Source organism: Neoarius graeffei, chromosome 1 (genome assembly GCF_027579695.1).
Source record: "Neoarius graeffei isolate fNeoGra1 chromosome 1, fNeoGra1.pri, whole genome shotgun sequence".
NCBI lineage: Eukaryota > Metazoa > Chordata > Actinopteri > Siluriformes > Ariidae > Neoarius > Neoarius graeffei.
In genome coordinates, this window is record NC_083569.1 from 14,680,749 (window position 1) to 14,705,458 (window position 24,710).

Here is a 24,710-nt window from a genome sequence, read left to right on the forward strand (position 1 = left end):
CGAACCACCTTTTTTTTGTGTTCGGGTAGCCTGTAAGTGCGGCTACGCACTACCACCCCCGGGGGCATCTCTATGTGGTGCTCTATGAGGTTAGTGCGACCGGGCAGGGGCGAGAACACATCCGAAAACTCGGCCTGCCACTGGGCGACCTCCGTGAGTTGGGTCGGGGAGAGGTGGTCTCCACAGGGGACCGGAGAGGTACGTGATGCCAATGTCCCTTTTTGAACCTCCGGCCCCAGCTCTGCCTTCTCCGGAACAACCGACACCAACGCCACAGGGACCTCCTCGTTCCAGAGTTTAAGCAGATTGAGGTGGTAAATCTGTAGTGCCTCACCTCTGTCCGTTCGCCTCACCTCATAGTCGACATCCCCGACTCGCCGTGTGACCTCAAAGGGTCCTTGCCACTTGGCGATCAATTTGGAGCTCGACGTGGGCAACAGTACGAGTATCTTATCTCCCGGTGTGAACTCTCTAAGGCGCGTACCCTTGTTGTACAGGCGGGCTTGCCGTTCCTGGGCCTGCCGCAAATTCTCCTGAGTTAGGTGGGTGATCGTGTGGAGTTTTGCGCGCAGGTCCATAATGTACTGAATTTCGTTCTTACTTTGTGAAGGTCCCTCCTCCCAATTTTCCCGCAGCACGTCCATGATGCTGCGCGGTTTACGCCCATATAATAATTCGAACGGGGAGAACCCCGTGGAGGCTTGGGGGACCTCTCGCATTGAGAACAGCAAGGGTTCGAGCCACTTATCCCAATTACGTGCGTCCTCACTTACGAATTTCTTAATATTTTTGAGGGTGCGGTTGAACCGTTCCACTAAACCGTCCGTTTGTGGGTGATACACGCTGGTGCGGATCGGCTTAATCCCCAATAACCCATACAGTTCGCGCAGTGTTCGTGACATAAACGTAGTGCCTTGATCAGTCAGAATCTCTTTCGGGATTCCAACTCGGGAGATGACGCGGAAGAGTGCCTCTGCAATACTGCGTGCTGAGATATTGCGCACAGGCACTGCTTCCGGGTATCGCGTTGCATAGTCCACCAGAACTAATATAAAGCGGTACCCTCGTGCTGACCGATCTAATGGCCCGACGAGATCCATCCCAATTCTCTCAAACGGGGTCTCGATTAACGGTAGAGGGCGCAAAGGCGCTTTTGGAATGGCCGCTGGGTTTACTAACTGGCATTCGCGGCATGCCGTACACCACCTACGGGCATCGCCGCGAGTCCCCGGCCAATAGAATCGGGCCATTATTCGGGCTAGTGTTTTATCCTGCCCCAAGTGTCCAGCCATGGGATTAAAGTGAGCCGCCTGGAATACCAATTCCCGGCGGCTCTTCGGAATTAAAAGCTGCGTGACTCGCTCTTTAGTTTGAGTGTCCTGCGTCACTCGGTATAATCTATCCTTCATAATCGCGAAGTAGGGGAAGGACGGGGTGGCGTTCGGCTGGAGCGTTTGACCATCGATTACTCTCACTTGGTCAAACGCATGCCGCAGAGTCTCATCTCGCGACTGCTCTAATGGGAAATCCGCGAGGGATTCCCCAATAGAGAGAGGAGGAGCCGGCGGCTCCTCACTCTGACGCGGAGATGACGTAGACGGCTCTGTGACAGCTGCTCCCGCCAAAGCGACACCAGGACCTCCCCCTGTCAAATGGCAGGACTCACTCTCTACTAGGCGCGTCATTAAACCCCGAAATCCCGGCCAATCAGTCCCCAAAATTAAAGAGTGGGTAAGGCGAGGATTAATCGCCGCCTTCATTATAAATTTTTCCCCTCTGAAAATAATGTGGACCGACACCAAAGGGTAGCGGTGAACATCCCCGTGCACACACAACACCTTCACCCCTTGTGCTCCCCCCAATGCCTCGTTTTGAACCAGGCTTTGGCGAATTGAGGTGTGATTACAACCAGAATTCACCAACGCCTGATATGTAGCTCCTTGGATACTCACTGGTATGTGATATGCTCCGGCCCGATCGAGGGTGGCCTCTGGCGCGTCGGGGATCTGAACCACCGCGCCCACTTCCATTGCTGTGCACTGCTGTTGAAGGTGGCCCAGCTCCCCGCAGCGCCAGCAAACCGGCCCGGGCTTTCCCTCTGCACCGGTGATCTGGGGCTCACTCACCTGAGGTGGGGGAGAGACAGACACAGAAGGGAGAAACGGGAGGGCACCGCGGGTGTGGCGGGCCGGCTGGGGTGGTGCCAGCCCCCGCCTCCGCGGTGGGGGAATGGGGCGAGGACAGGACACAGGAGGAGGGGGAGAGAGAGAAGATGCCATCTGCTGTCCTGCTGCCAGGACAGCCGCCAGATGATCCTCCGCAAGCTCGACTGCCTGCTCCAGCGACGCTGGGCGGTGGCACTGGACCCACTCCGCGGTTCCTGCTGGTAAGCGGGCGATGAACTGTTCCAGTACCACCTGCTCGACGATTCCCTCGGCGTCGCGATCGTTGGCCCTCAACCACCGCCAGCAGGCGTCCCGGAGCTGCTGGCCGAACGCGAACGGCCGGCCGACTTCCTCCAATCGCAGCGCGCGGAAGAGCTGGCGCTGTTGTTCCTGTGTGCGCCCCACGCGCTGGAGGATGGCCCGGCGGAAGTCCGCGTAGGCCAGCCGGCGGTCGGCGGGGAGCTGTAGCGCGGCCAGCTGTGCCTCTCCCGTTAGCAGGGGGAGGAGGCGCGCCGCGCGCTGCTCCATCGGCCACCCCGAGGCTTCGGCGACCTGTTCAAACAACGTGAGGAACGCCTCGGGGTCATCCTGCAGGCCCATCTTGGTGACAGTGAGGGGAGACGGGCCCGCGGCCGGAGCGCTGGTGGACCCCGCCGACGCGAGGAGATGCCGGAACGCCTCGCGATCTTCCTGCTGGGCCAGCACCAGGGCTTCGAAGCGCCGCTCTTGTTCCTTTCGGAGTGTGACGAGTGCCTGGTGCTGGCTTTGCTGAGCCGTGGCGAGGGCGTGGACCAGGTCGGCGAACGGGGAGGATTCCATGGGGCTGCTGGGTTGGTGCTCCACTTTCCCGGGTTTCAGCACCACTGTGGTATGTTCCCTATGTGTGGGTGGAGCACAGAGGACGGCAGGACAGAGATCAGGTTTACAACTAGGCTTTATTGCCACACTTTTCAGTCTAACAATATCCAGTGACTAACACAGACACACACACAACCGGCGTCTGGTTTAGGGATGAGCTCCTTCCGCTCTCGCTCTCCCTCCTGATATAGGGCGCTGTCACTGGGAAGACACACAAACACAGGTTAATTGCGCTCAGGTGTAGTGATTCTGCCACTTACCTTCCCTGACTCCGCTCTCCTGTCACAGACCGGCGCTTGACCACGCCCCCGCTGCCACACTTGCATTCTGATATAAGCAAGAGTGGGGGGGATACGTAAATGAGCAGTAGCTCACAGTTGATCTTGTTGTGCAGCCCGAGTTGGCATGAGGTGGTTCTCCTGAAAAGCTGTCTTTGGTCTGCGCCACACGTGTACTCTTATTAATGTAGAGATCTTTTTAAATCCCTTGCTGGATTCATAGGCATCCACAACCTTTTTTTTTTTTTTTTGTCCTGAGGTCCTCAGAGAGCTCTTTAGATCTTGGCATGAGGACACGACATACTTCAATAGCAAAGTGAACACCCTAGATGTCAGGTAAGACAGATTCCGCCTGGTCCTTCACCTGCAGGAGGTTTTAATCTGACAACTGAGTGAGAGGATGTGTGTAATATAGTTTGAATGAGACAGACCACAGTGTTTGGTTTGTTCTCAGAAGAGAGAAGTCGACTGGAATTAACCTAGCAGGCGTGTACGCATGCGTCTGTTTGATAATCTGCACTGCTGCTGCTCTTGGATATTGGATTTGTGATCATAGCAGGACGTTTGCAAAGACATTCTAGTGCGAGGACACGTTTCTCCTTTGACTTATGCAGGATGTTGAAGACTGCTGCTTTGATTTCATTGTTCTGTGGGCATAGGATCCTTTATAACTAAAGTATAACTTTTGCTTTTATATAATCTGGAATACCGGATTCTTATTTTATGGACTTGAAAGTGTGATAAACGTAAGGGTGTACTTGTCTTTTCCAGGGTGTCCCTTTTTTTTTTTTTTAAACTTATTTAAATTATGAATGTCTGCAAAATGTCAATTTTGTGTCATTTGTTAGAGTATATTACCTTTTATCTGTAGGCATTGTATCAATGAGAGTGAAATGTTTGCTTGATTAAATATGTTGAGAAGTCTACAATTTCATGGGATGTACATATTATTTTCACATGACTGTAAGTCATTTTTATAGACACTTTATGAGCCACCATAGATCCTGTGGGCAGAGGTTTCTGAAAATGGGAGAGAACTGGGGGTGGACTTAAGGACTTAGAAAACATTCAAATGTCTAACTGACCTACTTGGCTGTTAGAAACCTAATTTGGGGGGCAAAAAGGACTCGTCTTACCTTTAAAACATGGATTCAGAAATTAGCTAATGTATTTACATGCGCATGTTGATGTTGCTGTTTCTACCTAAAGGTTGGACCAGTGTCTAGAACTTCTGATTAGGACCAATCGCCTGCCTGAGGCTGCCTTCCTCGCTCGCACCTACCTGCCCAGCCAAGTGTCCAGGTGCCTCCATTCACACACTCAACACCTCACTCAGTGTTAACTTAATATTTGTTTTGGACTAACTCATTATGAAAATGGGAGGCTCCAGGATTTATTAGCACTACCGTGTATGTGCTTTGTGCATGTACTTGACTGCCAAATACTCTGGCATCCTTCTATCCCTTTTTCCAACGTACTGTTGCCACCTAGTGGCTAATCTAGGCAGGGGCATCGATTCAATAATAGTGATCATATGTTGATTGTAAAATGAAGCTTTGAAGTGGATTGTTTGAATATGTGGCCTGTTGTGTCATGCTGACAGAGTGGTAAAGCTGTGGAGAGAGAGCCTGTCAAAAGTCAATCAGAAAGCGGCAGAGTCACTGGCCGACCCTACTGAATACGAGAACTTGTTCCCTGGGTTGAAGGAGGCTTTCCTGGCTGAACAGTACCTTAAAGAGACCTGCCTAGGCAAAAGCAGACCTGCTACTGACTACCCACTGGTCACGGTGAGGGATTTTAACACTCTGCTTTCATCCTCAGCATCTTTAACCTCCAGGTCTTCACGCATGCTACTCTTAGAGCTGCTGTTAAAATTAATGAGCTCCTTCTGACCAATCAGAACTGAGCATTCAGCACATTGTGTGAAGCAAGCAGGGGTGATAGCGTTCCGGCGCCGCGCCGGATTTCCGGCGTACCGTGGCTGGGGGAAAAAAAAAAATCTAGTTCGCCCATTGTCCTGTGTCATTCTGAGATGCGCAGATAGACAGTAAAGGGAATTCGCATGATATGGAACTAGTGGGAAAAAAGTGCCGTCACGGCACGTCTAATTCGTGCCGTGACGGCACGAATTAGCCGGAACGCTATCACCCCTGAGCAAGTGGTGTGCAAATAATTAACTTTTAAATGTTTAATATCTTGAGAGAACTCATTCATTATTGAGTGCTACTGTAAAGCAGATTTGTACAGTTCTCCCACCGTTTTATCACTCACTCTGTGGATCCCTGTCTGTTTAGCCCAATGAGGAGCGGAATGTGCTAGAAGAAGCCAGCAATTATGAACCCAAAGATGCGCTTCCCACCCATACACAGGTACATTTACACAATTGTACAGTTATTTCAAGGACCTTTTTGCTTGTCTGTGCCCACTTATGAAACCGTCATGAGCCTTACGGCAAATATAACACACTCTCTTCATATGCATGTACTAATATAAAAAAAGCTATCTCTTTGTTGTTGCATAATGTAAAAGTGTTACTGAAGCCTGCGGTCACTATCTGACCAAAGAAATTGGAAATCATTTTTCTGATGCTAAATCAGATCATGTTTATTGTTTGGTTAATGAAGCAGAACTATACCAATTTATGAATATCAGGATATTTGCATCTTGTGAATTGTATTTCAGGCGTGCAAACGGCGCGCTTTTCGGCGCATTCCGCTTTTTCCCCGGCATTTTGGGCGACTTGTGTAATTCGTGCAGATCCGAAGAGGGTTTTTTTTTTGGGGGGGTGTTGCTCTCCGGTAATCCACTCTGGTAGTAATGATAGACCCGAGTACTGTGCAGACCATACAACGTTTGGTTCCCCCTGGTGGATATATGGAACCATTGACAGCAGAGATAGTAAGATTGACAGTGTAGCTCAGAGGTGGGCAAACTACGACCCGCGGGCCACATCCGGCCCGTTGGCATTTTTAATCCGGCCCGCGGAAGACAATCATATAAACACAATTGAGCAGATCTATAAACTATAAGCGTCAGTGTTATCACATAGACAGGTGTTCTAGAGATCCATCTTTCCAGTCAGTCGTATTCACGCGAGATTACATTTGCAGAGTGGTGCAGCGCGTGCCATGGAAGTCATTCTAGCGCCCGTGCCACTGATGATCTCGAGAACACAGGATAAAACTTTACAATGAGTAGTCCTAAAAAAAAGAAAAGTGGACAGTGAGTGCAGGGTGTTCAATAAAGAATGGACAACTAAATATTTTTTTTGCTGAAGTCCGATCAAAGGCTGTATGCCTTATTTGCAAAGAAACCGTTGCAGTTTTAAAGGAATATAACATCAAACGGCACCTTTCCTCCAAGCATGCTAATTATGCTAACAACCAGTCAGCGCAAGCACGGACGAATACAGCTCAGCGGTTGCTGAGTGAATGTGAGTATTAACACTTTCTCTTTTTAAAACTATGTTGGAGGAACTATGTTGTTCTCTTTTTAAAACTTGTTAAAACTATGTTTGTTTTTAAGTACCGTGTGCTTTTGGGTGTCTGCCCCGCCCCTCATTTATGTCCCGGTCTGCTATTATAGAAGATTTCAACGTGACGTCACAGGTCCGCCATTTTGAAGGTCAAGCTAGCTAATGTCAACAACATAGTAGCTGGTATGTTACTGTAGCAATGTTTACGTTCAGTCATTTGGATGACTGTTAAAACCTTTCAGTCTCAAGTTTTTCCTTTACTGTATTTACTAGTTTACTGAGCGAGCGCGCTAGCTCGGGCAGGCTGGGAGCGAGCGCGCTAGCTCGGGCAGGCTGGGAGCGAGCGCGCTAGCTCAGTAAACTAGTAAATACAGTAAAGGAAAGACTTGAGACTGAAAGGTTTTAACAGTCATCCAAATGACTGAACGTAAACATTGCTACAGTAACATACCAGCTACTATGTTGTTGACATTAGCTAGTGCTAAAAGCTAGCTGCTAGTGCACTGCTACAACTACACCAACCCTAATAATACAGTTCTTGGTCATTGCCTGGTAACAGCAAATTTATAACGGGCCATGTCTCAACAGACTAAGAAGTTATTTCAATGACATTTAATAACATTTTGTTTATCCTGAGGACCGAAAGTAAATGAAAATGTGAACAAACCTTAGCTTGTAATAAGATGGCGACCACCGGCTCCAGGGACGACCCGCTGATGTAGGCATGTTACCCAGCCTGGTTTTTAACGACATAGGTATACAGATCATGTGGGCCGAAGTCAGGTAAAGACGAGGGCTTCGTGTACTTCCGTACGTCAGTGAACAATCCTGGTGGAAGCAGGTAAACATCGTTCTCTAAGCCTGCTAACCTCAATTTTTGCAAATACCTCTCCCTCTGCTCGCCCTGTAAATGCCCTACGTCGCTGGATAGTGAAGGTGTTTTCTGCATCTCGCTCCTTTTTCTTTTATGTTTTTTCCCTGGTATTTTCCACACGCCTGACTGCAGGTCAGGAAGATCACCCGCGCTGCAAAGCCAGAAAAAGATAGCCTGGTAACGTGATTTTCTGGTGATATCGATTCTTACTCGCGTCATCTAGGCCGGATAAAATACTCGACAATGAGACTTCGTCATGATCAACAGTGTATCGCTACCGGTAGTCGCCATATTTGTGACCGTCAAAATGGCGCCGTCTACTTGTTGACATGGCAATGGTCACGTGGGTCGAAAACCTCTATAGGTATATTATGAGCAGCTGACCTTGCTTCTGCTTATATCTGTTCCTGGACTTTTGCCTGTGGAGGTTATTCTGATCTATGAGTGGCCTTTTGGAATATGAAAACCTGTTTGGAACCTGTGTTTTGATTTTTTGAGGACTGGAAATATTTCAGTGAGTGACTTTGAACCTGAAAACCAGTTTGGAGTTTTTTTGCTTTCTTGAGCTGTTTTGTTTGATTTTGTGGGCTGGATGGATCCAGTGCCAAACCACTGAACTGCAAACATGTTGGCATGGTGTGGTACCCAAACTGTTGAACTGCAAACATTTTGGAATGGTGTGGTGCCTCTCCTACCACATTTTGGAATGGTGTGGTTGGTTGTACTGGCAGGCTGGAAGTGGATGGTTAAAAAAAAAAAAACACTCAGGTGTAAATCTACGAGTTCAGTGAAATGTACAAAAATGATATGTACTGATATGTAATTTAGTTCAATTTAATGATAAGCAATTTAGTTGTATGTATAAAATGATACAAATATACAAATACACTGGCATCCTACTCATCCTGGCAGCTCAAAGATGTAATTTAAGAATTAAGTGTGCTACTTTTCTTACTGTCACGTGTGTGTGTGTGTGTGTGTTACTTTTCTGGATGGATCCAGTGCCAATCTATTGAACTGCAAGCATTTTTCTGCTCTGCCTTTGTTGACTGAGAACTAAAATGTCAATCTGATCTGCATTTGGGTCTCTGTCAGTGAAGGCCTTACAATAACACTAAAGCTTTTCCGGTTTATGTTCGATATGTATGAATTTGGTGTTGGCCCGGCCCGCCTGGCAAATTTCAAAAGTCAATGTGGCCCCTGGGCCAAAAAGTTTGCCCACCCCTGGTGTAGCTGCTGGCTGCTATTATAATATTCAACAGCGTTCCGTTACAAACTGCTAGCTGCTACACTGTTAGTGGATGGAACCGATGGCTGGGCAATCTGGTTGCTAAGGAATGTGACTCCCGGGCTTTTCCTCAGATAGGTGTGTTCATTTATCAACTTGCTGAATTTCATCTACTAGTGTGTATTTCTTTGGAGCCTCGGTGACTGGGAGTAAACGATCAGCATTGAAGTGGAAGTCATTTACTCATCTACAATCAAAGCCTAAGTGTTAAAATAATTGTGCATATATATATATATATATATATATATATATATATATATATATATATATATATATATATACCCGAGCTTGAGGATGACATGGATACCACCCCCCTGCCGGGGGTGAGAAGGAGATTTTATATATATATATATAATATTAGTGGGCCTGTTAAGCATAACAATTGTGCACAAAATGAAAAAAGCATGAAACTTTCAGGGTTAGTTCTTGAAGGCATAAGCTTTAATTTGAGACGTGGAGGCATTCTCAGTTTGACCTCTGGGGTCAGCTAGAGGTCACTGACCTCCAGCATAATGCATTTCTATGCATAAAATTAGAAACGGGTGTACCTCAGGTTCTAAATGTGATAGAAATGTAAACTAAATTTGTATTTCTATGATTCTGTACATGAGAAACCCATTTTTGATACTGATATCATTCTGAGAGGTCAACATCATGGAGAACAGGCAAGGTTGGGAAACATCCCACATTTTGATAAATCTATATAAAAATCTCATGTGTTTTGGATTGTAAGAAACAATTCCATATGAATATGAACATGACAGAAATATACTTCAACTTGTCAGAAATTATAAACTTTAACTAATCAAAAACTTGAACTACAATCAAAACTCTAAATGCAGTGTAAACAGTTGAACAGGTTCCATAAAGAACATTTTAAAATCACTTATAGTATCTACATTTATTCTAAGGGCCTTGACCTTTGGGGATTACAATGTTGGCCTACAAATTGTAACTACAGAACACTGATTTAGTCGCTGCAGTCACCAGAGCATGTGCACAGTGCTGTGCACTTTAAGGCTGCCTTTTTACATCTACAGTGCCCAGTACAACCCTTTTTGCAACCACAGTGTACAAGTTCATAGCAAGCCTGTGAAGCTTCAGGGAGTGTTGTCCAAAGTGGCTGCCATCCAGCATTGGTGTCAATCCATCCCCGGTCTGATGGACTGGGCAAACATGGTTGAGAAACCAAAGCAAGGTTCCATATATTAGCCTGGTACATTGCTCTTTTTATGTGTTGCCTCAAAGCATCTTGTGTAGGGGGGATGTTTTCCAGTGATCTTGCCCCACTCTGAACCGCGGGAAAATAATGGGCTACACACAAAACATGAACATGAAAATTCCGTTGAATCTCTACCTCTGCTAGACTGACATAGTTATTCCTGTGAATTTAGAATTGCCCTATCAATGTCCAACATTAAAATGACTGAAAATTAAACTACAATATACTGTATTCTTCAACTCTAGTGCAAATGAGAGCAAATGCTCCAAAACATTACTCACTTTGAAATTATCAATGGAAATGGGGCAACTGTGTTCAGCTTCTGACATAGTTTGTGACCACTGGAGATGTTTTACTTATCAGAAATGAGTTGTGTCATGTCCAGAAACATGGAATCATATATTTACTTTAGATTTACAGTATTTCACATTTTAATCCAAAGATAGATTGTTTCTAATTTCATGCTTAGAAATGCATTATCGTGGAGGTCAGTGACCTCTAGCTGACCTCAGAGGTGACTTATAAAAATGATATCAGTATTAGAAATTAGTTTATCATGGCCAGAAACATGGAAATACACATTTAGTTTACATTTCTATCACATTTAGAACCTAAGATACACCCGTTTCTAATTTCGTGCATAGATATGCATTATGCTGGAGGTCAGTGACCTCTAGCTGACCCCAGAGATGACCTGTAAGAGTAATACCAGTATTAAAAATGGGTTTCTTATGGTCAGAAACAAGGAAATACACATTAATTTCACATTTCTATCACATTTAGATCCTAAGATACACCCGTCTAGAATGTCATGCATAGAAACTTCAAATTTAAAAGGTCAGTGACCTCTACCTGACCCCTGAAGTTACCCCTAAGAGGAATATCAGTATTATATATGATTTTTTTCATGCCCAGTAACATGGAAAAACACATTTATTTTATATTTACATCACATTTAGGTGTTAAAATACAGCCTTTTCTAATTTCATGCATAGAAATGTGCCATCATGGAGGTCAATGACCTCTAGCTGACCCCAGAGGTCAAACTGAGAATGCCTCCACGTTTCAAATTAAAGCTTATGCCTTCAAGAACAAACTCTGAAAGTTTCATGCTTTTTTCATTTTGAGCACAATTCTTCTGATAATAAGAGCTTAACAGCCCCCTATATATATATATATATATATATATATATATATATATATATATATATATATATATATATATATATATATATATAAAATAACTTTGTCTCTCGTAACCTAGCCTCCTTCATCTAACCATATTAGCCATGACCTATCCTTGGAGTAAAAAATGCCTGAAAAACGTAATGTTATTTGAGGAGTTGCATGATGACTGTATATGTTCTCAACGTAGTGTCTACATGGGTTAATGACTATTGTTTTTTGTTCCTAGATAATATTTAAGTGCCGTAATACCGTTCTATACATGCAAGAATTGGTCTTATTAAAGCTTGTGGCTGTCTGGCTTAGTTAAAATGCTAACCATTAGCACCCGACTAGCTGCTATTTTAGAACATCGAGTGATCAAATGGTAATGTGTAACCCGTGTGTGTTATATGAGTTCGTGGTGCATACATCCAAAGCACTACACAAACTTCAGGAAGTGGCAAAGAAAAGGAAGAAAAAGGAGTAAAGATGGACTGACTTTGGGGTGGGGAACTGAAGATGGATTGGGAACTGAATTAATAAATAATAGTAATTAAGAAATGTTCTGTGTTGTTGAAACTGTTGTCTGACTGATATTGTGTGTGTGGTGGGGGGGGGTCCGCGTCGCTGCGCTACCTCACTCTTTTTTGACCATGGTTGTGTTTGCATCCCTGGTATTTATTGCACGTTTTCTCACGACTTTTTTTTTTTCCCAGTGCTCCCTGATGATTATTGCACCTTAGATTTGTGAGGTGGAAATAAACTTTGTGTGTGTTTGCGTGTGTTCACAGCAGACTGCTGAACCTGAGGAGACAGCAGAAGTATCAGCGGTTGTGGCTGCTCCTGTAGCTGCTCCAGTAGCTCCTCCACAGCCTGAACCTGCTAAAAAACAGGAGGAAGACATTATAAACTTTAGGGAAAAGGTCTGCACCAATTAAAACATCAGACATAAACCTCAGACAGTTTACAATGTCAGTCTAGAGATTAGTACAGTTTAATCACTATTATCACAAAGGGAAATTATACAGAATAGCAGTTAACAGGGTAAGCTAAATTATTTTGGAATTGTTCACATTCGGACCCAAATGTGACTCTAAATAAGGGCTTTATTGAAGGCAGACACACTTGAAGCATAAAGAAGTTAAGCCTATAGAGGACTTTCACTGATGTCACAGATTTTTGTTTTTCACACAGCATCTGCCATATTGCTGGGCAAACAAACAGCTGTGACAGTTAATAATAAAAATAGACATGACTGCAGTCAGTACAATCTCTCTGAAACGATTAAAAATTTAGATTTTTAATCAACAGATTGCGTTACATCCAAAAGCTGAAACATGCAGGCATCACAGATCCATATAATTTACCCACAAACGAATTTGTCTTCTGCACACTTCTCTCCCTCTGTGCACGTGTGTGTTCACTACTTCAGATTGATTAAATACAGTGGATGCATTTCGCTATGCTTGAGTGTACATGTGACAAAAATAAAGGCTGCTGCTCCTTAATTTACCCATACACAGAATGGCACTTTTAAGTGCCATTCCCTTGAAAAGTGTATGGCAGATCGGCTATCAGGATACTACGACATCCTGAACTATTTAGCATTTGGGACTTCTAAATACACCAGGGATGCTAAAGGCATACGAAAGTACAGGTGCCTACTAACATTTCGAGGCAGGTTTCATGCCAGAATGTTATCGAAAATTCCTGATAAAGAAAAATACCTTATTATGACAAAGGTAAGCTTCTAATAGTAATAATCGCATACACTTGTGCCGGTTGCTGGCAAACACAAAGCTTGCCCAGCAGTCTGGCGGTGTAAACAATTCCGCAGTTTCGATGATGTCATGTGAAAGTCCCTCATAGAAGACAATGTTAGTCTTAACTGTAACTTGTTAAAATGTCTAATTCGAGTGAAAGATTTTGTTTCTGATTAGGTTAGATCTTTTTCTTAATTCACTTACTCCTTTGTGTATTTTAGAGTATTTTAAGTTTTAATAATTGTGTTTTGACTTTGCTCATAGACTCTGGAGGAACTGGAGGATGACCTGGACAACCTGGAGCTGGACGACATCGACACTACAGACGTCAATCTGGATGATGACTTCTTAGACGACTGATCACGTACCAAGATGTTGAGTTTTATTTAAAAGACCAAGCCTTTTTGTAGTTGTCCTGTCGTTAATCACAAAGCGTCCCAGAAGTGAAGATATGGAGGGGTGATGTGGACTGAGCAGGATATCCTTTGGGGACATGTTGTATCTGGGGGGGGAAAATATGGAGAAATCCTTGAATTAGAATTTTGTACTACATGCAGGATCGTCTTGTTTATTCCTCCTTCTCTCTTTTTTTGCCATTACATCAAACTGTACATTTTGAGTCATGTCTGTTCATGTGAATCCACTTGATTCATGTGCTAAATAAATATATACATTAATTAAAAATTTGTGCATATAGAAAATGTACATGGGACCTGTTAAAAATTATTTAATATACATATTATTGGACCTTAACCTCTGATGAATCATTGATGGTGGTACATCATGATGTTACCATCAAGGTTAAGGAGAAGTAGAGTGAAAAGTACCTTTATTTCTGTGTTGCAAGTAAACCAGATAAACCAGTGACGAAATCAAAGCATGAACAAACAACGTTTGGTCTGGTCTTGCTCGATTTGTTTATTTTTCTACCAGTTTATAAAAATGAAGCAGTGACATTTTGGACAAGCTGCAGATGAGATGAAGGAATGGCTGACTCCCTGGGACTGCAGCAATCAGCAAATGTGTTGTGATAAATGTGCAACTCTTCAGGTCCTCTTGAACTTCTTCCTCAACAGTATTTCTCTGTCACATTTAAGATATGAGACAAAAATAACATCAAGATTTGGAGAGGCTGTCCAAGGAACTGAATTAATACCGTTCATCTGGTCTTTATTTAGGTGGTGAATCTTTGTGCCAGTGTCAAAATGGCATGAGGAAAAAGTGGAGTAACTCGTACCACCCAGAAGTTTATTTTCTACTAACACCATATGCTGATGTGGTTTATTCCTCTTATACCATAGCAAACATTTCATTTACTAAAGAGTGACACTATCACTTATCACATATGTTATACCAGCTACAAACTGTCGCTCCCTCACCAGCCCCCTCTTTCTTCTCTCTTGTTAATGAGAGAGTTTGTTAAAACTAAAAAGTACAATTTACTCTGTCCTGACAGCTTTCCCTTGTTGGGAAAACTGACTGTACAGTGTGCTGACATTGGAGACTCCTTCCATAAATGTTAAACATCTACTTTCAAGAACAACAACAACTAATCACATGTACACTTAAGTACAGTGAACTTCCTCTCTGCATTTAACCCATCTCAAGCAGTGAAAACACACGTGAGCAATGAGCACACACCCAAAGCAGTGGACAGCCATGCTACAGTGCCTGGGGAGCAGTTGAGGGTTAGGTGCCTTGCTCAAGGGTACTTCAGCCCAAGGCTGCCCCATGTTAACCTAACCGCATGTCTGGACTGTGGGGGAAACTAGAGCATCCAGAGGAAACCCACACAGATACACAGAGAACATGCAAACTCCACACAGAAAGCCCCCTCACAGCCACTCACCCTATCATAATTTATGTGCTTTTGTTTGTAAAATAACAATACATTTAAGTATCTTAGAGTCCAACCCATCTCCTTAGGCTGTAGATCAATGATCGATTTTGTTGTCGTGTCCTCAGATCTGCGATTGTATGTCTTGGACACTCGGTTGAAGATAGGAGCTGAGCTCTAAACTGATCACCACCTGGTGATGAGTTGGAGCATGGTGGGCAGACCCAGTACCCCCAAACTTCATGCATAACCAGAGCAAGCACTTGGTTTGTGTTGCATGCAATAAGTCTTTCCTGGTGGGTGTTGGTCTCCGCCAGGGCTGCCCTTTGTCACCGATTCTGTATGCAAGTTTTATGGACAGAATTTCTAGGTGTTGCCAAGGGGTGGAGAATGTCCTGATCAGAGGGCTCAGGATTGCATCATTGCTTTTTGCAGATGATGTGGCCCTGTTGGTTTCATCAAATCGTGACCTCCAGCTTGAACTGGGACAGTTTGCAGCCAAGTGCGAAGCGGCTGGGATGAGAATCAGTGCATCCAAATCTGAAGCCATGGTTCTAAGATAAAAAGGGTGAATTCCCCACTCCGGGTTAAGGATGAGTCCTTACTTCATGTGCAGCTTCCGCAATGATGCGGAAGCTGTACTGGTCTGTCGTGGTGAAGAGAGAGCTGAGCTAAAAGGCAAAGCTATTGGTTGAAACACTTTCCTACCTTCACCTATGGCCATGAGCTGCAAGTAGTGGCCGAAAGAACAAGATCGTGGATACAAGCCACAGAAGTGAGCTTTCTCTGAAGGGTGTCTGGGCTCACCCTTAGAGACAGGGTGAGGATCTCAGACATTTGGGAGGGGTTCAGAATAGAGCGGCTTGAAAGGAGCCAGCTGAGGTGGTTCAGGCATCTGTCTTGGATGCCTCCTAGGTGAGGTGTTCTGGACATGCCCAAATGGTAGGAGACACCAGGGCAGACTTGGGAAATGCTGGAAAGATTATATCTCTGAATTGGCTTGTGAAAGCCTTGGTGTCCCTCTGGTTTGTACTGTCAACTCACAGAAAGCAGGTTCTAGGTTTGAACCTGTTGGTTGACTGGGGGCTTTCTGCGTGGAGTTTGCACCTTTTCCTCGTGCCTGCATGGGTTTCTTGCGGGTGCTCTGTTTTTTCCCCACAATTTAAAGACATGCAGATTAGGTCAACTGGCTCCTCTAAATTGCCCAGAGGTGTGTGTGTTAATGGCTGTTTGTCTCTGTGTTAGCCCCATTAAAACCTGTCCAGGGTGTTTCCTGTTTGTCACCCAATGTCAGCTAGGATTGACTCCAGCTTCCCCCATGATCGGCAAATGATAAGTGGCATAGAAAATGAATTAATGATGAACCTTAATGTATTTTTGTCAGGAACAGAAGGGGTTTAAAAAAAAAAGAGGTAGAAAAAGTTTGAGAGCAAAACTTGCCATCCTCTCCAGAAGGTGGTGCTGAGACTACTAATCAGCATTAGAGTCAGCTGTTATGAAGTGCCAGAGGAAGAAAACTCCCTGCACATGCAATGATAATTGGGCAGTAAGTCAAACCTGTCAGTAATTAACTACGAGTTTACACTTAGTATAGCAGGGAGAGTATTGCACTATCCTTTTAAAACATCCTTTTCTCCATTATGTAGGAGCATGACTAGTGTGCGAAGAATAATTCCCTCTGGGGACAACATATGTTTATTTTGTTTAGGTTGTTTAAACAATCCTGTGGTTTTAAGGTGTTACCACAGGTTGTGTAAAAGCTGTGTACAAAGTTACTGGGAGATAACGCAGTCTCTGAAATGTCCTGTTTGTTTAAGAGAGACATTGTGTAAGGTGTCTTTACAAAATGTGAGTTCTGAGATATCAGGATCGAACAGTGGAAATCTCATTTTGGGAAACACAGAAAGTAAAATGGTGAGTCTATGTTTGAGCAGGTTAAGTTTTAATAGTCTTCAAAGAATCTTGAAAGATAAACATAAGACCTGTTTACTATTGAGATGTTTGGTAAATGTAATGTAGATAATAGGTTTGTGTATTTCCTGCATAATGTTTGCTTTTACTCAAATATTGCAATTTTTTTCATTATAGTTAATGAACATATTACAGGTGAAAGGGATCTTAACAATAGGGAACTTTTTGGTTTTATAATTCCTTTTATAATATGCTTCTAATTAGGGCTAAGAATGAATGTGTAAAAGTTGATAGATGCAGGTCTTCTAGAAATCTAGAAGATATAAAATAAATACAATGTGGCTTAATTTTTCACTCTAGTTAGTGCTTTTTTTTTTTTTTTAAATATGACATTGATATGTATATCATGCAGTGACGCTGATTGACGCATATATTGTGTGCTTTTCTGGGATAAACTGTCTGTGATCTGAAATGATTGTGCCAAGAGGTCGGAGCTTAAAGCTTTCTTAAAAGTTATGTCTCAGCTAATCTGCTGGGTGCCAGTGACAAGCTGTCATCTCTACTTCTAGTGTCTTGCCTTAACAACAGTTTGGGTGAAATTGTGACCGTGGAAAATCTGGATTAAGTTTTAGCTATCTCTTTTTGATAACGAGTGTCCTAAAGATGAATGCTAGTTTTAGAAAACCTTTTCAGTCTAAATGTATTGACGTTCTGCATGACACTCAGCTTGTTACTCCAACCTCCCATTAGGGTGGGCAATTAGCTAGCCCAGCAGGCAGATGAAGGCTCCAATATGCTTGCCTAGTCCAATTGACTGGATGTCCAATTAACCTCTGCTAAAAAAAAAAAAAAAGTCAGTTAACATTTTCCTTAGCTGTATGACTAGCTAACCGTATGTGTTAATACAGACTATGGAAAATAAGCAAGTACTTGAACTCCTCAGCAGGGTGACTTTGTCCATGTTTACATTAGACCGTATCAGCGGATCATCAGATTAACGTTTTTAAAACGATTAGTGTGCACACAGCAACACCAATACACGATTTGCGTGCACACAGCAATACCAATACACGGATACGCTCGGCTCCGCAGGCATCCTGCGCTCCAAATCACTCCGCCCTGAACAGCGAGTGCCCTCTGGAGGGTGCGCACTCCAGCCTTGCGCAGCTCACAGAGCACGCGAGTGAAGTGAACGAGCTGTGATTCGGGACTGAGCCGCTGTGTGTGATCCCAGCGCACATCACTTACCACTTACAAGTGGAAGGATGGCAAGCCTAAAGACAATCATAACTACACAATGGGCAGTATTTGCATCAGTATTTGCAGTATTTTCATACTTTTATACTCTTTAATGAAAGGTGATACAAGGCGGAAGTCCGCGCCGTTTTTCAGCAGTCGCGTCACATGACCAACGCCAGCGAATCAGGAAGGTGGATGTCACAGTGACGTTGTCCAATGAGACGCCAGCTAGAGCTCAGCACAGCATATCCGCGTATTCTGAATGTTTACACAGCACCGGAGCTGACACGATCTGGATTGAATACGTGGACGCTGGCGGATTCCCGTTTCCAGGCGGTTTAATGTAAACGGACAGTGCATCCGCGAAGAAAACGAGACAGATACGGTCTAATGTAAACGTAGCCTTTATGTAGCTGTAGTCTTTCACCTTTCCTCGTAATGTCTCTAGTAATTCAGTATCTTACACATTACACAGTATTTCAGTCTGACTAGCATCTTTTTTTTTTTTTTTCCCCCCTCATTTGAGTGTTTTTAAAGGTGGGGCAACCATGTTGTGGTAGCATTTGGCATTTATAGTTTTGGGCTGTTATGTATTGTTTGGCTCAGTTTCCACATTCCTTTGTATTCCTGATTATGGAAAGATTGCCTAGCATTTGTTCAAACTAATTAATATTCTTAGTAAAAGCAGTTCCTACCAACAGTCAGACCATGTCACTGGTTTCTTTGGGTGGTGGAATTTACAAGAGTAGTGTGCCAGCACATGAAGGTGCTTTGATTGACCAAGAAATATATGAACCAATTGTTCTGATTAAATCAATGCATCAAATGAAAGGCTGTCTTCTCTGAAAATCAATATGAACTATAGTCCTTATCTATTGGACACCCTTTTAATGTAACATAAGGATTTTATCAGTGGATTGGCTGACTGCCATGTGAGCCACTATATGCTCATGAAAGTAGCAACAAGATAAAGTAACATGGGAATGAAAGTAGAATGCATTTAATCAAGAAAAGCATTAGCAGCCATGTACATCAAACTGTTCTATCATGTGCTTGGTTCACAGTCTTGTCAGATACAACCAAAGATGTGACTTCGGAGGAAAGTGTAAAACAATGTATTGCGAAGGAAGTGAGGTTTAAATATGACCCAATAGAGCTGAAGATATTAGCTTATTTTAATGTTCAGGTGGGTTTAAAGTGAAGGATGTCACTCATTTAATGGTAAAGTTCATCAGAGGTTTTTGTTGTGTGCGTGGGTTTTTGTTTTGTTTTTTTAAATCATGACATGATTTGACCTTGTCACGAAATAAACAGTTGTGTTCTATATTTTTAGAAGCAGCCCAGAAGATGCAGGTATGTATGGTGTTTATTTTGCTCATACCTACCTAGCAAGGACTAGCTGTGACTCTAGAATTACTTGGTGTGTCTTTGAACCCTAATACAATTGGCATCTTTTCAGATTAAAGGATGAACAGCTTTCAAAAATTGAGAAGAAAATGCTTTCTTCTCATTTGAGATCCAGTGCAAAAAAAGCTTCCAATGACTTATCAAACACAAGTATGGATGCGAAACCCCAAACTCCAAGTGCCCCATCTTCTTTAATAGCCTTGAGAGTCAATCTGTGCTCTGTGTGTGGCAAAAGTTTTGAAAGCAAATCAGCCCTTAAAACCCATCAGACATCCCACTCCATAGAGCGGCCATATGAGTGTTCCACCTGTGGAAAGCAATATACTCAGAAGAAGGAACTTAGTTTGCATCAGCGGCTACATACAAATGAGGGGTTACTCCATTGTGCCTATTGCCAAAAGAAGTTCACAAGGAAAAGAGACCTGATGAGCCACGAAAGAAGCCACACCGGAGAGAAGCCTTTCACCTGTTTTTTGTGTGGGACTAGCTTTGGGAGAAAAGGCACGCTAAAACTGCACATACAGCGACACAAGGGAATCAAAGTGTACCAGTGTGACCAATGTGGCATGTCTTTCCATACATCGGCAGATTTGAGGGTACACAAGGTAAGACACACAGGAGAAAAGCCCTTCGCTTGCCATCAGTGTGATAAGAGATTTGTTCTGAAGGGTCATCTAGATGCTCATTTGCGCAAACATGCAGGAGACGCACCCTATAGTTGCTCAGTATGTGGGAAGGCTTTTAAGTGGAAGCAGAGCCTTACCATCCACCAACTAACGCATCAGGATGAACGGCCATTTAAATGCCCAGAGTGTGACAGTAGCTTCAGAAGAGCCCACCATCTCAAGTCGCACCAGATGATCCACTCAAGTGACATGCCATACAAATGCAGTCATTGTGGCAAAGCTTTCAAGTATCGGAATTCGCTTAAGACTCATGAACGCATTCATACAGGTGAAAAGCCCTACAGCTGTGATCAGTGTGGGAAGAATTTTGTATCATCAGGTGAGCTCAGTGTCCATCGACGAGTCCACTCAGAACAAAGAAACTACAAGTGCTCCGAGTGTGAGAAGGCTTTTCGATACAGGCCATCCTTGAAGGTCCACCAAAGAACGCATACTAAGGAGAGACCGTACCATTGCCGTGAATGCGGCAAAAGCTTTTTTGCTTCCTCCCATCTCCGAGTTCATGAAGAAACGCACAAAAATGAGCGGCGCCACCGTTGCACAGTGTGTGGTCAGGGTTTTAACTGCTCCAGCACTCTGAGGTCCCACCAGTTGACCCATTTGACCAGGATGGAGTTCCATTGTGATGATTGTGGGAAGACTTTCATCCGTAAAGATACCTTTAAAACTCACCAACAGCTCCATACAGGGGCCAGAGTCTACAACTGCTCAGAGTGCGGAAACAGCTTTAGCAGCTCCAGCAATTTACATCGACATATGCAAAACCACAAAGCAAAGATAATGTATCACTGCAGTGATTGTGAGAAGAGTTTCAGTAGTGCAGCATACCTGAGGAAGCACCAGCTAGCTGTGCATGCAGCAGAGAGTCCGTACGTCTGTGCAGAGTAAGGGGAAAGCTTTGATAGTGCTGGGACATTCTAGCTGAAATACTGAAGAGGTCCATGCAACATGGGAATGACCTGAATTTTTATTCAAAAAAGGACAAACCTATCTATTGCAGAATGCCAACAAGTAGGGGAAGAGACTTATCAGGAATAAGCTTTTCATCTAATGTCCCCCCCCCCCCTTGTCAATGTAAGATTTGGCTAATGATTGTTATTCCTCTCAAGTAGTTACAATCTGTTTTGCCTAGACATTTTTTCTTTCCCATTTCAATGTCATTCCCCTCCCCTTCAGGTTTGTACTTGGTGTGCAGTGATGATTTTTTTTTTTCATGTCAAATGGTGAATTCATAAAATAAATTTAATTTCCACATACTGTCTGGTTCTCATTTTCAACCAGGCTGTCTTGGATATCTCTTCATTGCACTCAACTTGAAGAGATTAACCATTACATTAGAGAACATGGGGAAAATATTGGAGTAGAACCTCTGGTAGATGTAACATTTATACACCAAGAATGTTATTACTCAGTTGTTTAAGGCAAAGATAACTTTTATATTTAGTGATATATGACCTTGGCTTATGGACATGTGAGGCTTTAGAGCACTGTAGTGTAAATCACCATTAAAATGATCATATTTTTTACTTATTTTATAGTGTCTTGCAAAAGTATTCATCCCCCTTGGTGTTTGTCCTGTTTTGTCGTTTTGCAAGCTGGAATTAAAATGGATTTTTGGGGGGTGACACATGCCTACCACTTTAAAGGTGCAAATTGTGTGTGGGGGGTTGGGTGACCCAAGATGATAAACCAGAAATCTGGAGTAGGCATAGGTATTCTCCAAAATCAGTACTTTGTAGTGCTACCTTTTAGACCAATTAGAGCTGCAAATCTCTTAGGATGTGTCTCTATTAGCTTAGTATATCTTAGTATATTTTTGCCCATTCCTCAAGGCAAAACTCTTCCAACGCCTTCAAGTTAGATGGGATGTGTTGGTGGACACCAAGTGATGCCACAGATTCTCAATTGGGTTGAGGCCTGGGCTCTGACGAGCCCATTCCAGCACATTTAAATGTTTCCCTTTAAACCACTCCAGTGTGGCTTTAGCAGTATGCTGAGGGTCATTGTCCTGTTGGAATGTGAACCTTCATGCCAATCTCAAACCTTTGGCTGACTCAAATAGGTTTTCCGCCGGAATTGCCCTGTATTGTGTGCCATCCAGCTTTCCTTCAATCCTGACCAGCTTTCTTGTCCCTGCAGATGGAAGGGAAAAAAAATCCCCATAGCATGATGGCTACCACATGTGCTGCCACCACGATGCTTCACTGTAGGAATGGTGCTCTGAGGGTGTTGGGGAAGTGTTTGGGTTTGCACTACACATGGTGTTTCCCATGATGGCTAAAAAGTTCAGTTTTAGTCTCATCTGACCAGAGAATATTCCATGTCTTTGGGGAGTCTGCTACATGCTGTTGGACAAACTCCAAATATGGTTGGTTTATATACAGGGTGTTTAAAAAAAAAAGTGTGATATTTCACATTCGAGTAACTTCGCCAATTCTCGTTCAATTGACCTCAAATGTTAGCATGTGTGGAAACGGGTCTTTTTTTTTTTTTTTAAGTCTTTTGAGGTATAGAAATGCCATTCACTGGAAAAGAAAATGTTAGAGTACGCTCACGCACAGTTGTGCATTTATGAGAGAATTCTCTAAAAATGCATATTTGGACATGGCACAAAAAGTTCAAAGAGGAAGGCTGTCTGTGCAGGGCAAAAGGATCTGGATGACCACCAGCATTGGAAGAGATGGTTTAGCAGGTTCATCTGTATTGAAAATTTGTGAAATCAGTCATGGAATCCACATCTTTGAATTTCTCATTCAAATTTTGAAGAATAAATCTTCTATTGTTCAACATTTACAGTTTCATTTGCTTAGACTGTGTAGTTACTGGGATATTTACATCTCAAATATAAATTTTTTAAACACCCTGTGTGTATAAAATAGCAATAACTTTTTTTTTTCTGGCCACTCTTTCAAAAAGCCCTGCTCTGTGGAGCGTATGTCGTAGTCCTATGGACAGAGACTCCCATCTACCCTGTGGATCTTTGCAGCTCCTTCAGTGTTATCTTTGTTTCATCTCTGATTAATGCCCTCCTTGCCCAGTCTGAGTTTTGATGGGTGGCCTTCTCTCGTCAGGTTTGTGGTGGTGCCATATTCTTTCCATTTTGCTATAATGGGCTTCATCGTACTCTGTGGGATATGTAAAGTTTAGGATTTTTTTTGAAATATATAACTCAACCCTGATCCATAAGTCTCCACAACTTTGTCTCTGCCCTGTTTGGAGTGCTGCTTATGTTGCTTGCTTAGTAGTGGTGCAGAATCAGGGTCTTTCCAGAACAGGTTGATTTTATACAGACATCATGTGACAGATCATGTGACACTTTGTACACACAGGTGGCTCTTAATCAACTAATTGACTTATGAAGTGAATTGGCTAGACCAGCTCTTATTTAGAGGTCTCATACGAGGGGGGGGGCATACCCCAGATTTGTTTTTTTCATCTGTTTGTGTCAAGAAAAGAATTTGCAACTTCAAAGTGGTAGGCATGTGTAAATCAAACTGTGCTAGCCCCCCAAAAATCCATTTTAATTCCAGCTTGTAATGCAACAAAACAGGACAAACACCAAGGGGGATGAATACTTTTACAAGACACTATCTTATGTGAAGGTTTACATTCTTTTGGTAGACAATGCAACCATACAGATTACAATCCAGTTTCTCTAACAATGCCTATAATTATAAAATAAAATAGATGAGAAATAAAATGCTTAATAAAGATTTGCCTAAATTGCTCAAATGTAATCATAGGAAAATCTTTATATAGTGGTGATTGAAAGTTGGTGAACCCTTTAGAATTTTCTATATTTCTACATTAATGAAACATAAAACATCAGATTTTCACACAAGTCCAAAAAGTAGATAAAGAGAACCCAGTTAAATGAGACAAAAATATTATACTTGGTCATTTATTTATTGAGGAAAATGATCAATATTACATCTCTGTGAGTGGCAAAAGTATGTAAATTTCTACTTTCAGTATCTGGTTCTTATGCTGGAATGCAGTATTTTCCTTTCTCCAAACATAACACTTCTCATTTAAACCAAAAAGTTCTATTGTGGTCTCATCGAGCCACAAAACATTTTTCCAATAGCCTTCTGGCTTGTCAACATGATCTTTAGCAAACTGCAGATAAGCAGCAATGTTCTTTTTAGAGAGCAGTGGCTTTCTCCTTGCAACTCTGCTATGCACACCATTGTTGTTCAGTGTTCTCCTGATGATGGACTCATGAACATTAGCCAATGTGAGAGAGACCTTCAGTTGCTTAGAAGTTACCCTGGGGTCCTTTGTGACCTCACCGCCTATTACATGTCTTGCTCTTGGAATGATCTTTGTTGGTCTACCACTCCTGGGGAGGGTAACAGTGGTCTTGAATTTCCTCCATTTGTACACAATCTGTCTGACTGCGGATTGGTGGAGTCTCAACTCGGAGATGGTTTTGTGACCTTTTCCAGCCTGATGAGCAACAATACTTTTTCCGAAGTCCTCATAAATCTTTGTTTGCGCCATGATACACTTCCACAACCGTGTTGTGAAGATCAGACTT

The 24,710-nt window shown here is 43.1% G+C and overlaps 2 protein-coding genes across 4 annotated transcripts in view; both read left to right on the forward strand.

The window, feature by feature from the left end:
* copb2 (COPI coat complex subunit beta 2) overlaps positions 1 to 13,774 on the forward strand; it is a 73,313-nt gene extending 59,539 nt beyond the window's left edge. Inside the window, exons 18-22 of one of the 2 annotated variants that reach the window (XM_060929840.1) lie at positions 4,511 to 4,603; positions 4,905 to 5,088; positions 5,596 to 5,670; positions 12,122 to 12,250; positions 13,355 to 13,774. In XM_060929840.1, the coding sequence (XP_060785823.1) occupies positions 4,511 to 4,603; positions 4,905 to 5,088; positions 5,596 to 5,670; positions 12,122 to 12,250; positions 13,355 to 13,450 (577 nt within the window). In that variant the 3' untranslated portion in view covers positions 13,451 to 13,774. Of the gene's footprint in view, positions 1 to 4,510; positions 4,604 to 4,904; positions 5,089 to 5,595; positions 5,671 to 12,118; positions 12,251 to 13,354 lie in introns of both variants that reach the window. The other variant, XM_060929831.1, reaches the window with a different exon arrangement.
* Positions 13,775 to 13,854: 80 nt separating this feature from the next.
* Positions 13,855 to 21,427, forward strand: si:ch211-119o8.6 (uncharacterized protein LOC556659 homolog). 2 transcript variants are annotated; one of them, XM_060929853.1, is made up of 3 exons: positions 13,855 to 16,841; positions 19,411 to 19,430; positions 19,537 to 21,427. In XM_060929853.1, exons 1-3 carry the CDS (start codon positions 16,578 to 16,580, stop codon positions 21,056 to 21,058), a joined length of 1,806 nt encoding a protein of 601 aa, XP_060785836.1. In that variant the 5' UTR covers positions 13,855 to 16,577; the 3' UTR covers positions 21,059 to 21,427. The 2 variants fall into 2 exon arrangements, with proteins under 2 accessions (XP_060785836.1, XP_060785846.1); XM_060929863.1 differs by having other exon boundaries at positions 16,751 to 19,263.
* Positions 21,428 to 24,710: the final 3,283 nt, after the last annotated feature.

Coding starts and splice junctions, on each gene's coding strand:
- si:ch211-119o8.6 (XM_060929853.1), top strand. CDS start 16,578: ATGACTAGTGTGCGAAGAATAATTCCCTCTGGGGACAACATATGTTTA. Junction 16,842..19,410: donor GAAACACAGAAAGTAAAATG/GTGAGTCTATGT, acceptor CTATATTTTTAG/AAGCAGCCCAGAAGATGCAG. Junction 19,431..19,536: donor AAGCAGCCCAGAAGATGCAG/GTATGTATGGTG, acceptor GCATCTTTTCAG/ATTAAAGGATGAACAGCTTT.